We start from the raw sequence: 17,222 nt of genomic DNA on the forward strand, positions 1-17,222 counted from the left end.
GATTCTCTCTCCAGACAATGTCACTTAGCCTGTAGGGGAAGAAAACTTTTTTCCTCTATGCCCTTAGGTTTTATACCTGGAGTACTGCAAATTAAACTGACAAAAGACAGATTAACATGAGAAAAGTCTTATTATGTATGCATATGGAGGGCTTCTTAGAAAAGAACTGAGATCCAAAGAAGCAGTTAAGCCTGAGGCTTATATACCATTTTAACAAAGAGCAGTAAATTGTGGAGAAGTGATAAGGCAAAGGCAAAAGGGTTTGGGCTTCTAGGAGTGGTAAATTGTGAGAAGGTAAAAATATGGGGGAAAGGAAGGTAAGGGTTGTTTTAGTAAGGTTTGTTGTGCAGACTCCAATTTGTGCAGTCATGGAGTGAGAAGTGTCTCTGGTTATTAAGAGTTGTTCTTCTTTCCTGGTCTAGTTGAGGAGAGTGGGGGACACCTTCACAAAGGAAAATTTATACCCTACCTTTGGGCAGATAGGGGAAGGGTAGAGAGCTTTTCCTGATTCTGCTGTTTCTCTATTGCCTCCAGCTCAAAATAATCCTTATGCCAAAGTTACATATTTTGGGGTCACATCCTCTGATCCCCTTCACAGCCCATGGCTTTAAAGCCCACCTATCTGCTGATGACTTCCAGAAGAATAACCCCAATCTTCCACACTATGCTTCAAGACCGTAGGTCCAAGGGCCAACTTGACATTTCCACGTGGATGTCTAATATGTATTAAAACTTAAAAAGACCAAAAAAAAAAAGAATATGTGAGAACAACAATTGTAATCTGCTTTTGAAAATATTCAGAAGCTTTTTTCTTCAAGCAGTACACCCAATTTCAGTGGGGTGGTTCTTCTGATAGTCACCTTGGGTCCCTCATGTAGCTGTAGCCATCTGGCAGCTCAGCGGGGGCTGGGTGATACAAGTTGCCTTTACTCACATGGTGGGAGTTTGGTGCTGGCTCTTTAGCTGAACCTCTCTCTCCTTGTGGTCTTTCATCCTCTGAGAGGTTAACCTGGGTTTCATTACATGGCAGTTTCAGGGGAGCAAGTGGGTGAGAGTGGAAGCTGCATGGTCCCTTGAAGCCTTGCTTGCAATTCACATAACATTATTTCTCTCTCTCTCTTTCTCTCCTCTCTCTCCATATATTTCTCAAATATATTTATGTGCCAAAGCAAATTTTCAGGCCATCCCAGATTGAAGGAGTGGCTACACTCATAAGTGGATATGGATGCAAAGAACTTATGACCATTTTTAATCCACCAGTATCACCAATGGCCAAATCTTTAAGTCCAGGAACTGTTTCTTTTTTAAAAATAATTAATTGATTAATTTTATTTATTTATTTGGCTGTGTTGGGTCTTTGTTGCTGCGCGTGGGCTTTCTCTAGTTGCGGCGAGCAGGGGCTACTCTTCGTTGAGGTGCGCAGGCTTCTCACTGCGGTGGCTTCTCTTGTTGCGGAGCATGGGCTCTAGGCATGTGGGATAATCAGTAGCTGGAGCATGCAGTCTCAGTAGTTGCGGCACGCGGGCTTAGTTGCTCCACGGCATGTGGGATCCTCCCGGACCAGGGATCGAACCCATGTCTCCTGCATTGGCAGGCAGATTCTTAGTCACTGTGCCATCAGGGAAGTCCCAGGAACTGTTTCTTAATTAGGTACTTTTAGAAAGGAAGAATGTCTTAATAACTTGGTGTTAACATTACAAGGAGTAGTGCTCTGAAATGGCAGAGCTATATACACAAAGGTGCCTAGAAGTAAACATATAGCCAATAACAATCAACAAAAGACCCAGATCTTCTAATACCATTTTCCACTAAAAGGAACCAGGCTCCTCGGACTCATTCCAGGTCCTATCCCAGGGTTGGGACAGGAAAAGTTAAAGATGAACTTGGAATGTCAGAAAGCAATGAAATACTTAAAAAAAAAAAAAAAGGATGGGAGCATGTTCAAAGGACACACACAGGAGCAAGCTTGAAGGGGCTTTCACTGGCTGAATCTGGGAAATTTTGAGCACCAAAATAATTTAAGATAGGAATGAATTATAAACCATTGAAAAAATAGGAATCCATGAGTCCACACTGATAGGTACATAATTGAATAAATTAATTAATGTAGGAAAAGAGAAACTGCTGATTGATAAATATGCGGGAAATGATGAAGTGGAAAATAATTCTGCTACCATCATAGTAAAAATTGTTTTGCGCAAGAATCATCAATGAGTGCCAATTCTAAGAGAGGAAGTTTGATGAGGAGTAAGGTGTTTACATAATTTAAAGTGTCTCCCCACAGTTTTCTTGTTAGTTGTAAGAGGAAAATTGTAACTGCACAGACAGCACCTTGACTCTGTAGTCAGAATTAACATTACTAATGAGGGGCAGAGGACATGGTGTGCCTCCAGGTATGCCACCCTGAGAAAGACACAGCATCACTTATGCAGTATTCTGGAATAACTTGCATTCTAAATATGGGAAAACACACAAGCCCCAATTGAGGAATATTTTATATATTTGAAAGAAACTGGCCAATATTTTATTTTTAAATGTCAATGTGGGCTTCCCTGGTGGTGCAGTGGTTGAGAATCTGCCTGCCAATGCAGGGGACACGGGTTCAAGCCCTGGTCTGGGAAGATCCCACATGCCGTGGAGCAACTAGGCCCGTGAGCCACAGCTACTGAGCCTGCGCGTCTGGAGCCTGTGCTCCGCAACAAGATAGGCCGCGATAGTGAGAGGCCCGCGCACCGTGATGAAGAGTGGCCCCCACTTGCCGCAACTAGAGAAAGCCCTCGCACAGACACGAAGACCCAACACAGCCATAAATAAAAAAATAATTAAAAAAAAAAAGTCAATGTCAGGAGAGACAAAGACAGACTGAGTAACTCTTCCAGATAAAAGGAGACGAAAGAGACAACTAAATGCAATATGTAATCGGAGATTGGGTCCTGTCCTCGAGGGGGAAAAAATGCTGTAACAGACATTTCGGAGACAAATGACAAAATTGGAATATGGATGGTAGCTTAAAGTCAATGTTTTATCTTTGTTAAGAGATAGATGGTAAATGTTACATTTCCCGAAGTTGATAACTGTGGTTACCTAAGAAAATATCTTTGTCCTTAGAAAACATACTCTGAAGTATTAAGAGATAAAGTGGCATGATGTATGCAATTTAGTTTCAAATGGCTTGGGAAAAGAAATAATAAATAATACAATGTGTATGTGTTGTATATATATGTGTGCATGTGATATAACAATATGTAATTTATATGTCATTAATTTAATAATTATTAACTATTATGAACTATATAAAATTATATCTATATATAGAGAATGGTAAAACAAATGAAAAAGAAACAAATGATAAAACAAATTTTGACAAAATGTCAAAAATTGGTGAAGCTGGTTAAAAGATATATGGGATTGGATTGGATGAAAGTGGTCAAATAAAAAAAATTTTTTAAGAGAGAAAAAAGGATATGTAGGAATACTCTGTATGTATTCTCCAAATTCCTAAGTTTGAAATTGTTTCAAAGTAATTTAAAAAGAAAAAAAATTTTGCTCCTCTACTGCTTTAGTTGAAAGTGAGCATCTGTTTAGTAATTTAGTGATGGTGCTGAGAAATTTTTTCAGCGTATTACTGTCACACTTATAAAAATGGACAGGTAAAAATTTTAATAATGAAATAATAATAATTTAAATATTCTAATATAACTTCATATTATTTTTTGTTTCTCAGCATTTCATTCTTTGATGGTGATATTTAGTTTCAGCTAAATACTGATTTTATCACTCTGTATACACACACACACACACACACACACATTCTTTTTGCTGAACCATTTGTGTTAGTTGTGACTTTTTACTCCTATATACCTAAATACTTCAGTACCTATCTCCTAACAACAAAGATATTCTCCTAAATAAACAACATGATTGTCAAACTCAGGAGATTTATCACTGATAAAAAACCATTATCTAATACACGGTCCATATTAAATTTCTCCAGTTGTCCCAATGATGTCATTTATAGCTTTTAAAAGTATTCCAATCAAGGAGTGCTTATTGTATTTCTTTATCATGTCCCTGTAATTTCCTTATCTTTGAGGATATTAAACATACTTATTTAAAACATTTTTTGAGTTGCTCTATTATTTGCATTTACATAGAGTGACTTCTCCTGTTTATTCAGCTTGTTGACGGTCTGTCATGGTGGTACTTTTCATGATGAGCTTTGAAAATTTTGTTTGCTAGCCTGTCTTTTGTGAGCATTTCATTCTCACATGTGTGTCTTTGTTAGGGTTTGTTGTAGATGAGGTGTTTATTGTTCGGCATCAGGTGGCTTACAATGCGGTTCTGGGATTGGTTTTTGCATGGGTGATAGTGCCTTCCATAGGGCATTTTTTGGGGCTAAGAACGACTGGTGAAGCTACTGGCAATTGGTAGGCGGGTGTTAGCTAAGTTAAATGAATAGAACAAACCTTGGCAACAAAGACCTGCCAATACAAACTCAGTTGAAAACACTGCTTTAGGCAGAACGTGTAGGAACAGCTCTCAGCCTCCAGAATCACAGTTGTTGCTATCAGCAAAACTGAGGTCACAATCACAACAAGCTTCCCAAAGCAGGAAGCTGCTTATTGCAGAACCCCTTGGCCTCTACCACAAGTCACATCAGGTGAAGTGGACACTTTCTACTGGAGGTCATCCCTCCTCCCCCAGTTTAAGGCCTAATTCAACTCAGGTTTCTTAGGCATGCGTTTAATTGATAAAGGAATGTCTAGCTGCAAGGGATTTGGGGAAATGTAGTTTTAGGTACTCCAGTTTCTGCCGCAGAGCCGGATACATTAGAAAAAGGTGCTAAATATGCCAGTCCACTTAGAGTTGTAGGTTTCCCTCTCTCCCCCTGCATCCCTCCCTACTAAGTGGTTTTGTGACCGTCTCCCCAGTCCAGAACCAGAGTCGATGTTGAACACACAGGGATCCAATCGGGGGTGATGTTGCTGATCCCGTCCCTAGCCAGTTGGGGGTCTAGTTTATTCAGCATGGTAGCCTGGAGGGCTGGCTAGCCTAGTCCTCTCTGCTCTTTGCAGTCACTCCAGGCAAGCAGCTTTTAACTGATAGAGCCCAGTCAGGGGTCACAACATCATACAGCCACCTGTCATGCAGCGGATAGTCTAGGGAACTCTCTAAAGGAACTGGTTCCAGACGGCTAATACCGGCCCTGTGGTTTCAGCCTCCAGCCATCATATTTCCATTTCCAGTTCAAGGAGATGCTTATTTTGCTTTTTGTTTTTGTTTTATCATGGGTTGCCTTTTAAATATGCAGTTGGAATACATTGTCTGTTATTTTATCTGTTTGGAGTGAAGGGAGAATTTTCTCTAGAATTCACTCAATCCTTTTGATGGAAAGTGAACCTATAAAACTTGTCTACTTATAAACTTTTTTTTTTTAATCAGAGAAAGGACTATACTATACTCACGGAAGCACACACTGCTTTTTTTCACAGCACATATCTCTTGTAAGTCTTTTTATAAGAACACATGAAAATATATCTCATTTTTAAAGTTGACTGCATATTATTTATGTTATATGAATATATCATAAGTTATTTAGACAGTCCTGATCGACACCTTGTTTCCTTTATAAATAGGGATGCAATAAACATACTAGGTGAATTTTCATGAATATGTCTGCACTATTTAAACCAAATGCTAGTTATTATATGTGAGAGTGCTCTTTAATTTAGATTTTTTTATTTGTATTTTTTAACATCTTTATTGGAGTATAATTGCTTTACAATGTTGTGTGAGTTTCTGCTATATAACAAAGTGAATCAGCTATACATATACATATATCCCCATATCCCTTCCCTCTTGTGTCTCCCTCCCACCCTCCCTATCCCACTCCTCTAGGTGGTCACAAAGCACCCAGCTGATCTCCCTGTGCTATGCAGCTGCTTCCCACTAGCTATCTATTTTACATTTGGTAGTGTATCTATATCAATGCTACTCTTTCACTTCGTCCCAGCTTACCCTTTCCCCTCCCCGTGTCCTCTAGTCCATTCTCTATGTCTGTGTCTTTGTTCCTGTCCTGCCCTTAGGTTCATCAGAACCTTTTTTTTTAGATTCCATATATATGTGTTAGCATACGGTATTTGTTTTTCTCTTTCTGACTTACTTCACTCTGTATGACAGACCCTAGGTCCATCCACCTCACTACAAATAACTCAATTTCATTTCTTTTCATGGCCGAGTAATATTCCATTGTATATATGTGCCACATCTTCTTTATCCATTCATCTGTCGATGGACACTTAGGTTGCTTCCATGTCCTGGCTATTATAAATAGTGCTGCAGTGAACATTGTGGTACATGACTCTTTTTGAATTATGGTTTTCTCAGGGTATATGCCCAGTAGTGGGATTGCTGGGTCATATGGTAGTTCTAATTTTAGTTTTTTGAGGAACCTCCATACTGTTCTCCATAGTGGATGTATCAATTTACATTCCTAACAACAGTGCAAGAGGGTTCCCTTTTCTCCACACCCTCTCCAACATTTATTGTTTGTAGATTTTTTGATGATGGCCATTCTGACTGGTGTTAGGTTTCAATTTAGATTTTTGACTTGGGTTATGGCAAAGAGGCCATCCAAAACTGTCAATCTGAAGAGGCAACCAAGAAAATTGTGAGCCACTTACTGCTTGCCATACACACATTTATTCTCATTCAACAGATTAATGAACAATCGGCAATATGATCAATTAAATAGTGATGAGAGCTGACAAAGGCCCTGTGCTACTGAAACCACAGAAATGCGTCTGGCCGGGGGCATGAGGCGGGCTCTGAGGAGCTCCTGTTCTTTATGTCTCATCACAGAAAGAATTCAGTGAGAGGCAAAGTGATTGATAAGAAGTGACTTATTAGTATAGGACACTTGTCTACTGTGTGTATTTATGAATATTAATGAATAAAAACTGCTTGGATGGTATACCTTAACTACTTCATGAGGTTTTTTTGCAGCATGCAGGAGTTTTAGCGACCTTGTTTTTTAAAAATTAAATACAAGGAGTAAAACTTAAACAGAAATAAAAGCCCAAAGCTTTCCCAAACACTACTCAATGGTTATGCAGCAAAAGCGTTACTTGACAAAGTACCTTTTGAATAATGTCTGCCCGATTCACCTTACTTTGTGTGCCTCTACGCACAAGCCAGCTCTGCAGTGGAACCTGGGGTCGGAGCTGTGTCGTGCTGTGCCCTGTGTGACTGTCCTGTGGCCCTGTTAGTCATCTTACCATGCAGAGCTCAGCCTAACTCATCCATAGAAGATACACCAGCAAAGCTGCTGTGAGAATCTGCTGCAGGTGTCTGAGTGCCCTAAAAAGAAATCCTGTTCTATTTTTTTAAGTTTTTATTTTTTGTGGTTGTTTAAATTTTTTTCAGTTGTTAAATATGTTTTATTCAGGTGTAGATAAATTTCATTTATTCACAGTTCAACAAAGTTAAAATTTAAAAAAAAGAGTAGGATGCTTGTGAGGCGTACAAGTGGGCAGGCAAGGGAGTGTGTGCTGCCCTGAGTACTTAGTGGGTTACATTTTTATAATCAAAGGAAAAGAGGGGAGGGGGTGAAGACCACCTTCTTTGTTATTTGAGTCTTCCATCATTAACTCCTCCTTCATGTCGGGCAGGGGAGTTTTTGACCCTAGATGGCCCATCCAGGACTGTTATGGTGCTATGGAAAAATTATTTCAGGTCTCAGTATAATGAGGGTTTTTCACTTGGAAAAGTCACCTTTCCCCTAAATTATTGTTTTCATGTGCACAGAGAGCATGTCCTAGGGGTCATCCTTGGGCAGTGTGTAGGCCTTATTTTTCCACTATTGTTTTATTGTCTTGAGGCGTAACTCATGCCTCCATTGCATGGTTTTGTGAGTTTGCTTCGTTTTGTTGTTAGGCAAGCCTGTTATGATTGCTGTTAGTATGGGACATTTTCACTTTTTTTATGCTAATATTATGATATTGTATTGTTGATATTTTCTTGGCACTTTTGCCATTTTCTTTTTCTTTTTCCTTTTTTTATCAGTTGACTCACTTTCTTTCTGTCTTCCTTCCTTCCTTCTAGTTTTATTGAGATATATTTGACATACAGCCCTGTATAAGTTTAAAGTGTACAGCATAATGATTTGACCTACATACATCATGAAATGATGATCACAATAAGTTTAGTGAACATCCATCATCTCATACAGACAAAATGAAAGAAAAAATTAAAAAATATATCTTCCTTGTGATGAGAGCTCTCAGAATTTACTCTCTTAACAACTTTTATATATAATCTACAGCAGTGTTCATTATATTTATCATGTTGTACATTACATCCCTAGTACTTATTTATCTTACAACTGGAAGTTTGTACTTTTGACCACCTTCATTCAGTTCTCTCTCCCTCCAGGTCCCTCTTCTGGTAAACACAAATCTGACCTCTTTTTCTATGAGTTTGTCTGTTTGAAGTATAATTGACCTACAACATTATGTTAGTTCCTGGTGCACAACACAGTGATTCAACATTTCTATACATTACAAAATGATCACCACAGTAAGTCTGTCACCATACAAAGATAGTACATTATTACTGACTATATTCCCCACACTGCACATTTCACCAACCATGATTCATTTATTTATTATTTTAAAAAAACCTTTATTTATTTGGCTGTGCTGGGTCTTAAGTTTCGGCACGCGGGATCTTCACTGTTGTGTGCGGGATCTTCTTTGTGGCACATGGGATCTTAGCTGCGGCATGCAGTTTCCAGTTCCCCGACAAGGGGGTAAACCTGGGCCCCTGTATGGGAAGTGTGGAGTCTTAACCGCTGAACCAGAGGGGAAATCCTATGACTCATTTGTTTTGTAACTGGAAGTTTGTACCTCTTAATCTCCCTCATCTATTTTTTTTCATTCCCCTAACACCACCCCTCCCCCAGCAACCAGCTGTTTATTCTCTGTATTTATGATTCTGTTTCTCTTTTGTTATGTTTGTTCCTTTGTTTTCTTTTTTAGATTCCACATATAAGTGAAACCATACAGTATTTGTCTTTCTCTGACTTATTTCACTTAGCATAATACCCTCTATGTCCATCGTGTTGTCACAAATGGCAAGATTTCATTCTTTTTTTTTTTTTTTTTGTGGTATGCGGGCCTCTCACTGTTGTGGTCTCTCCCATTGCGGAGCACAGGCTCCGGACGCGCAGGCTCGGCGGCCATGGCTCACGGGCCCAGCCGCTCCGCGGCATGTGGGATCTTCCCGGACCGGGGCATGAACCCGTGTCCCCTGCATCGGCAGGTGGACTCTCAACCACTGTGCCACCAGGGAAGCCCAAGATTTCATTCTTTTTATGGCTGGGTAATATTCCGTCATATGTATATGTCACATCTTCTTTATCCATCCATCTATTAATGGACACTTAGGTTGCTTTCATATCTTGGCTATTGTAAATAATGCTGCAATAAACATAGGGGTGCATGTTTCTTTTCGAATTAGTGTTTCTGTTTTCTTCGGAAAAATACCCAGGAGTGGAATAGCTGGATTGCATGGTAGTTCTACTTTTAACTTTTTGAAGAATCTCCATACTGTATTCCATACTGTTTTCCATAGTAGCTGCACCAATTTACATTCCCACCAACAATGCACGAGGCTTCCCTTTTTTTTCACATCCTCACCAACACTTATTATTTCTTGTCTCTTTGATAACAGCCATTCTGACAGGTATGAGGTGATATCTCATTGTGGTTTTGATTTACAATTTTTGGACGATTAGAGATGCTGAGCATCTTTTCATGGGCCGGTTGGTAACCTGCACGTCTTCTTTGAAAAAAATGTCTATTCAGGGGCTCTGCTCTTTTTTTTTTTTTTTTTGCGGTACGCGGGCCTCTCACTGCTGTGGCCTCTCCCGCTGTGGAGCACAGGCTCCGGACGCGCAGGCTCAGCGGCCATGGCTCACGGGCCCAGCCGCTCCGCGGCATGCGGGATCCTCCCGGACCGGGGCACGAACCCGCGTCCCCTGCATCGGCAGGCAGACTCCCAACCACTGTGCCACCAGGGAAGCCCCTCTGCTCATTTTTTAATTGGGTTGTTTGCTTTTTTTGCTATTGAATTGCATGAGTTCTTTGTATGTTTTTGATATTAACCCCTTATCAGATCTGTTTTTTACAAATGTCTTCTCCCATTCAATAGGCGGCCTTTCATTTGTTGATAGTTTGCTGTGCACAAGCTTTGTAGATTGATGTAGTCCCATTTTTAATTTTTGCTTTTGTTTCCCTTGCTTGAGGAGACATAGCCAAAAAAATATTGCTAAGACATGTCAAAGAGTGAACTATGTTATCTTCTAGGAGTTTTATGGTCTTACATTTAAGTTTTTAATCCATTTTGAGTTTATTTTTGTGTATGGTGTGAGAAAGTAGTCCAGTTTGATTCCTTTGCATGTAACTGTCCAGTTTTCCTAACACCATTTATTGAAGGGGCTGCCTTTTCCCCATCGTAGATTCTCACCTATTTTGTCATAGATTAATTGACCATATATGTATGGGTTCATTGCTGGGCTATCTATTTTGTTGCATTGATCTATGTGTCTGCTTTTGTGCCAATACTATACTGTTTTGATTACTGTAGCTTTGTAGTAGAGTTTGAAACCGGAGAGCATACCTCTACTTTTGTTCTTCTTTCTCAAGATTGTTTTGGCTATTCAGGGTCTTTTATGTTTCCATACAAATTTTAGAATTATTTGTTCTAGCTCTGTGAAAAATGCCATTGGTATTTCGATAAGGATTGAATTAAATATGTAGATTGCCTTAGGTAGTATGATCATTTTAATAACAATATTAATGTTTCCAGTCTATGAGCACAGTATATCTTTCCATTTGTTTGTGTCATCTTCAATTTCTTTCATTAGTGCCTTATAGTTTTCTGAGTACAGGTGTTTTACCTCCTTAGTTAGATTTATTCCTAGGTATTTTAAATTATTTATTTATTTATTTAGGCTGTGTTGGTTCTTTGTTGCTGCTCATGGCTTTCTCTAGTTGTGTCGAGCGGGTGCTACTCTTCATTGTGGTGTGTGGGCTTCTCAATGCAGTGGCTTCTCTTGTGGTGAACAGGCTCTAGGCACGTGGGCTTCAGTAGTTGCAGCATGCAGGCTCAGTAGTTGCAGCACGTGGGCTCTAGAGCACACAGGCTTCAGTAGTTGTGGTGCGTGGGCTCAGTAGTTGTGGCTTGTGGGCTCTAGAGTGCAGGCGTAGCTGTGGTGCACGGGCTTAGTTGCTCCGTGGCATGTGGGATCTTCCTGGACCAGGGATCGAACCCATGTCCCCTGCATTGGCAGGTGTGTTCTTAACCACTGCACCACCAAGGAAGTCCTATTCCTAGGTATTTTCCAATGCAGTTGTAAATGGGATTGTTAATTAATTTCTCTTTCTGATAGTTCGTTGGTAGTGTATAGAAATGCAACAGATTTTTGTATATTAATTATGTATCCTGCAAATCTACTGAATTCATTGATGAGTTTTAATAATTTTTGGTGGTGTCTTTAGGACTTTCTGTATATGGTATCATGTCAGCTGCACAGTTACAGTTTTATTTCTTCCTTTCCAATTTGGATGCCTTGGGCTTGTCATAGCAAGCCTTTATTATGTTAAGGTATGTTCCTTCTATACCCACTTTGTTCTTTTTTATTATAAAGAAATACACACACATATATACAAACTATAGTTTAAAGAAGAATGACAAAAGTGACCACTGTGTACCCACCATTTGGTTTAAGCAATAAAACATTACTTGTTCCATTAAAGCAGTCATTCTCAAAGTATGGTCTGTGTACCCCTGCGAGTCCCCAAGACCCTTTGTGGGGAGTCCATGAGGTCAAGGCTGTTTTCATAATACACCAAGGTGTTATTTGCCTTTTTTGCCGGTTTGACATTTGCACTGAGGGTGCAAAAACAACGGTGGGTAGAACTGCTGGCCCCTTAGCATTAATCGAGGCAGTGGCACCAAACTGTACTAGTCATTGTGTTCTTTACTGCCACACGCTTGCAGTAAATAATGCCAGTTTCACTTAAGAATGTCCTTGATAAAGCAGTAAAAACCATTAGTTTTGTTAAATCTCAACTCTTGAGTGCATATATTTTTAAACTTCTGTGTTACAAAATGGGAAATGCCAATAAAGCACTTCTGCTGCATACCAAAGTACGGTCATTTGGAAGGAAAGTATTTGCATTATTTAGATGCAAGCTGAACTAGTCCTTTTTTTTTTTTTTTAATGGAACACTGTTTGTACCTGAAAGCATGATATATAATACTATGTTTGTTGAAATTTGGGAATTTGGCAGGCATTTTTACAAAAATAAATGAAGTGAGTCTGTCACTTGGAGGAAAACTACTTGGCAGTGTTTTTTGCCAATGATAAAACTGGAGTTTTCAAGTCAAAACTAGAATTTTGGAAAACTTGTACCTGCCACCTGAGCTTTATAATTTCCTGATACTTAAAGACTTTTCTGATGAGATTGGTGGTAATATTAATGAATATGATTTTTTTGATGCTGTGTAATAAAATGTGTCAACATTTGGAAGATCCGCATAACTCCATGAACCAGTGTTTTCCAAATGACCAATACATGATGTTACAAAATTATATAGGGGTAAAAGATCCAGTCAAAACACAAGATGTATTTTAATATGACAGAGTAGAAAAAGCTTATTGATAGGATTTCAGATTCCACATCGCAACTAATCTTTAACAAACTCCTCCTTGTGGAGTTGTTGTATAAGATCAAAGAAGAATATCTATAATTATCTGAATAGGCTATTAAAATACTCCTCCCTTTTTCAGCTACATAGCCACATTTATTCATATATTTTAATCAGAACAACCTATCACCATAGATGAATGGAGAAGCAGATATGAGAGTCATGCTATCTTCTGTTATTGTCACACACTAAAAAAATTTGCAAAATTGTAACAGCACGGGGCTTCCCTGGTGGCGCAGTGGTTGGGAGTCTGCCTGCCAATGCGGGGGACGCAGGTTCGTGCCCCGGTCCGGGAGGATCCCACATGCCGTGGAGCGGCTGGGCCCGTGAGCTATGGCCGCTGAGCCTGCGCGTCTGGAGCCTGTGACCCGCAATGGGAGAGGCCACAACAGTGAGAGGCCCGTGTACCGCAAAAAAAAAAAAAAAAAAAAAAATTGTAACAGCACCCTTCTTTTCACCAATTTTTTGTTTTGGAAATATAGTTATTTGTTAAAATAAAATATGTTATTTATGTTAAAAGTGGTGGCTTTATTATTGCTATTTAAAGTGACATGAATATATATATTTAAAATTTCTCAGTTTCAATTTCTAGTACAGTAAATATCAATAGATATAACCCATATAAACTACAGTTGTTTAGAGGACTCAAGTAGTAAGAGTGTAAAGGAGTCTTGAGATTAAATGTTTGAGAATTATTGCTGTAAAGCCCCTAAAGGACCTTCCTTATTAAACCTCTTTCCTGCTCCTGTGTAACTCCTATTCAGAGTTTCAGTTATTCCCTTTCTCTTTCTTACAGTTTACCGTATATATTCCGCTTCTTGATCACATCCCCTGCCCACATTCTACTGCTGGTGGGATTTGGCTTGTTTCAAGTTTTTGGCTCTTCTGAACTATGCTTCTACAAATTTTTTTTTTTTTTTTTTTTGGTACGCGGGCCTCTCACTGCTGTGGCCTCTCCCGTTGCGGAGCACAGGCTCCGGACGCTCAGGCTCAGTGGCCATGGCTCACGGGCCCAGCCGCTCCGCGGCATGTGGGATCCTCCCGGACCAGGGCACGAACCCGTGTCCCCTGCATCGGCAGGCGGACTCCCAACCACTGCGCCACCAGGCAAGCCCTCTACAAATATATTTGTACACGTCTCCTGGTGCACAGGTGCAAGAATTTCTTATGGTATATACACGAGTGGAATTACTGGGTCATAGGTCAAGAAATTTTCAACTTTATGAGGTAGTGCCAGATTATTTTCTAAAGTCGTTGCACCAGTTTACACTGCCACCAGTAGTATATCGAAGTTCCAACTGTTTCTCACCCTTGCTGGCACTTTCTGGAGTAAGACTTTTTAACTTGTGCTGATCTGTTGGCTGAGTAATAATATCTCATTTTGATTTTCAGTTTCAGTTTCTTCCTTACTTATGAGGTTAATCATCTTTTCATAAGTTTAAAGGTTGTTTGTATTCCCACACTTCATGAAATGCATATTGAAGTCTTTTGCCCAGTTTTCTATTGGATTGTCTATATTTTCAGTTTGATTAATGGGAGTTCATTATATATTATGGATACTTGTCCTTTGAAGGCCATTTCTTGAAAACATCTTCCCTTAAGTTTAAGACTTGTCTTTTTACTCTTTTTATGATAGCTTTTTGATGAAACAAAGTTCTTAATTTTAACGTAGAAAAACATCTTTTCCTTTATAGGTAATGCTTTTGATTTAGAGTTCATGATGAGATTCTCTCCTACTGTCTTCCAAAAGCTTTGGAGTTTTGCCTTGAGGATTTAGGCTTATAATACTCCTGGACTTGATTTGTGGATGATGTGAGGTAGGGGATTCAAATTTTTTTTCTTTATGGACTTCTAGTTGTCCCAGTATCAATTACTGAGAAGCCTATCTGCACTGCTCCTCTGTCATATTATTTTATGTCCATATGTGTGGTCTGTTTCTGGGTTCTCCATATTCTTCTATTCATCCACTTACCTTTCTCTGCACCAATATTACACTGTTTTAATTACTATATCTTTTTTTTAATTACTATATCTTTAAAAGATGTCTTTATACCCGGTAGGGTAATTCCTCCTATCTTGTTCTTCTTCATGGCTACTCAGCCATGTAAATTTTAGAATCAGTTTGTCAGGATCAGCAAAAATAACAGGATTTGACTGAGATTTCTTTTTTTGTTTGTTTTCTTCTGTTTTTCTTCTGTTTTTCAACTTTCATTTCACTAAAATATATCATGTGACTTAAAAAAATTAATTAATTTATTTTTTGGCTGCGTGGAGTCTTTGTTGCTGTGCCCGCAGGCTTTTTCTAGTTGTGGAAGCGGGGCTACTCTTCGTTGTGGTGCGCGGGCTTCTCATTGCAGTGATTTCTCTTGTTGCGGAGCACAGGCTCTAGGCACGCAGGCTTCAGTAGCTGTGGCACGCGGGCTCCGTAGTCGTGGCTCGCGGGCTCTAGAGTGCTGGCTCAGTAGTTGTGGCGCACGGGCTTAGTTGCTCTGCAGCACGTGGGATGTTCCCAAACCTGGGCTCGAACCAGTGTTCCCTGCGTTGGCGGATTCTTAACCACTGCGCCACCAGGGAAGTCCCTACCTTGACTTTTATAGTAATCATTTCCTTACGGTTCTCTATGGTTTAAGTTTCCAAATGTGACTCCCTAGACACGATAGACTTGCCTAAGACCCAGTCTTAGCCTTCCCCTTTTATGTCACTTTTTTTTTATAGTGAAAACTTTTATATTTAGAATTAGTCAGCTGGACTCAGTTTAGATGATCCCAATTTTGTTGGCAACATCCAAAGCGTCATAGTCAGGAGCCAGTCGAACATATGCCTTCTTCTCTCCATCAGGCCTGATCAGGGTGTTGACCTTAGCCACGTCAATGTCATAGAGCTTCTTCACAGCCTGTTTAATTTGGTGCTTCTTGGCCTTGACATCCACAATGAACACCAGTGTGTTGTCTTCTATTTTCTTCATGGCTGACTCGGTGGTGAGGGGGAACTTGATGATGGCATAATGGTCAAGCTTGTTTCTCCTAGGGGCGCTCTTCCGAGGATATTTGGGCTGCCTCCTGAGCCGCAGTGTTTTGGGCCGTCGGAAGGTGGGTGACGTCCGGATCTTCTTTTTTTTGTGGCTGTGTACACCTTTCAACACTGCTTTCTTGGCCTTCAAAGCCTTTGCTTTGGCTTCGGCTTTGGGAGGGGCAGGGACTTCCTTCTTCGCCTTCGGCACCATCTTCCTATGTCACTTTTAAATAGGCAAAACATTTTTAAACTTTACATTGAGATATAATTTACAAGCCATAAAATTCATCCATGATATGTGTACAGTTCTACAATTTTTATTTAATTATAGTTGTGCAACCATCGTGGCAATCCAGTTGTAGAACATTTCCATCACCCCCAAAAGTTCCCACGTGCCCATTTTCAGTCAACCCCCACTCCCACCCCCAGCCCAGGTACCCCCTGATCTGCTTTCTTTCCCTAAGATTTGTTTTCTCCGGCATTTCATGTAAATGAAATAATAAAATATGTAATCCTTGCATCTGACTTCTTTCATTTCACATAATATTTTTGAGATTCATTCATGTTATAGCATGTATCAGTGCTTTCCTTTTTAGTGCTGAATGATATTCTACTGTATGGATATATCACATTTTGTTTATCTGTTTATCGGTTGATGGACATTTGAATTGTTTCCAGCTTTTGGCCGTTATGAATATTGCTGCTATGAACATTCGTTCTTAAGTCTTTGTGTGAACATATGTTTGCATTTCTACTGGCTAGATACCGAAGAAAGGAATTGGAGTTTGTAGGGTAGGTTTATGTTTACTTTTCAAATAATCCATCACTTTCCAAAGTATTTGTACCATTTTTAAAAATATATTTATTTATTTAATTTATTATTTTTTTGGCTGTATCGGGTCTTAGTTGTGGCATGCGGGATCTTTCATTGCAGCGGGGGCTCTTCGTTGTGGCACTCGGGTTTCTCTCTAGTTGTGGCGTGCCTATTTTGTCTCTCTAGCTGTGGCGCCCGGGTTCCAGAGCACGTGGGCTCTGTAGTTTGCGGCAGGAGGGCTCTCTAGTTGAGGCGCCCGGGCTTAGTTGCCCCGCGGCATGTGGGATCTTATTCCCCTGGCTTGTAAGGCAGATTCTTTACCACTGGACCACCAAGGAAGTCCCTGTACCATTTTACATTCCCTACAGAAACATATGAGGGTTCCAGTTTCTCTGTGTCTTGCCAACATTAGCTATTGTGTCTTTTTCATTATAGCCATTCTAGTGGGTATGTACTGGTGTCTCAATGTGGTTTGAATTTGCATTTCCCTAATGACTCGTAATGTTGAGCATAATTTCATGTGCTTATTATTATCCATTTGTTTATCTTCTTTGGTGAAATATCTATTGAACTCTTCTGCCCATTTTTAAATTGAGTTATCTTATTATTATTGAGTTGAGTT

At 39.8% G+C, this 17,222-nt stretch overlaps 1 protein-coding gene across 1 annotated transcript; it reads right to left on the bottom strand.

Moving 5' to 3' along the window:
- Nucleotides 1-15,482: 15,482 nt before the first annotated feature.
- LOC307060229 (large ribosomal subunit protein uL23-like) lies at nt 15,483-15,997 on the bottom strand (the record flags this gene model as incomplete). The annotated part of the gene is made up of 1 exon (XM_079714664.1): nt 15,483-15,997. The coding sequence occupies one exon, from the start codon at nt 15,995-15,997 to the stop codon at nt 15,530-15,532; it is 468 nt and encodes a 155-aa protein (XP_079570790.1). The 3' UTR covers nt 15,483-15,529.
- Nucleotides 15,998-17,222: the final 1,225 nt, after the last annotated feature.

Source organism: Hyperoodon ampullatus (assembly GCF_949752795.1).
Source record: "Hyperoodon ampullatus genome assembly, chromosome: 11".
NCBI classification, from domain to species: domain Eukaryota; kingdom Metazoa; phylum Chordata; class Mammalia; order Artiodactyla; family Ziphiidae; genus Hyperoodon; species Hyperoodon ampullatus.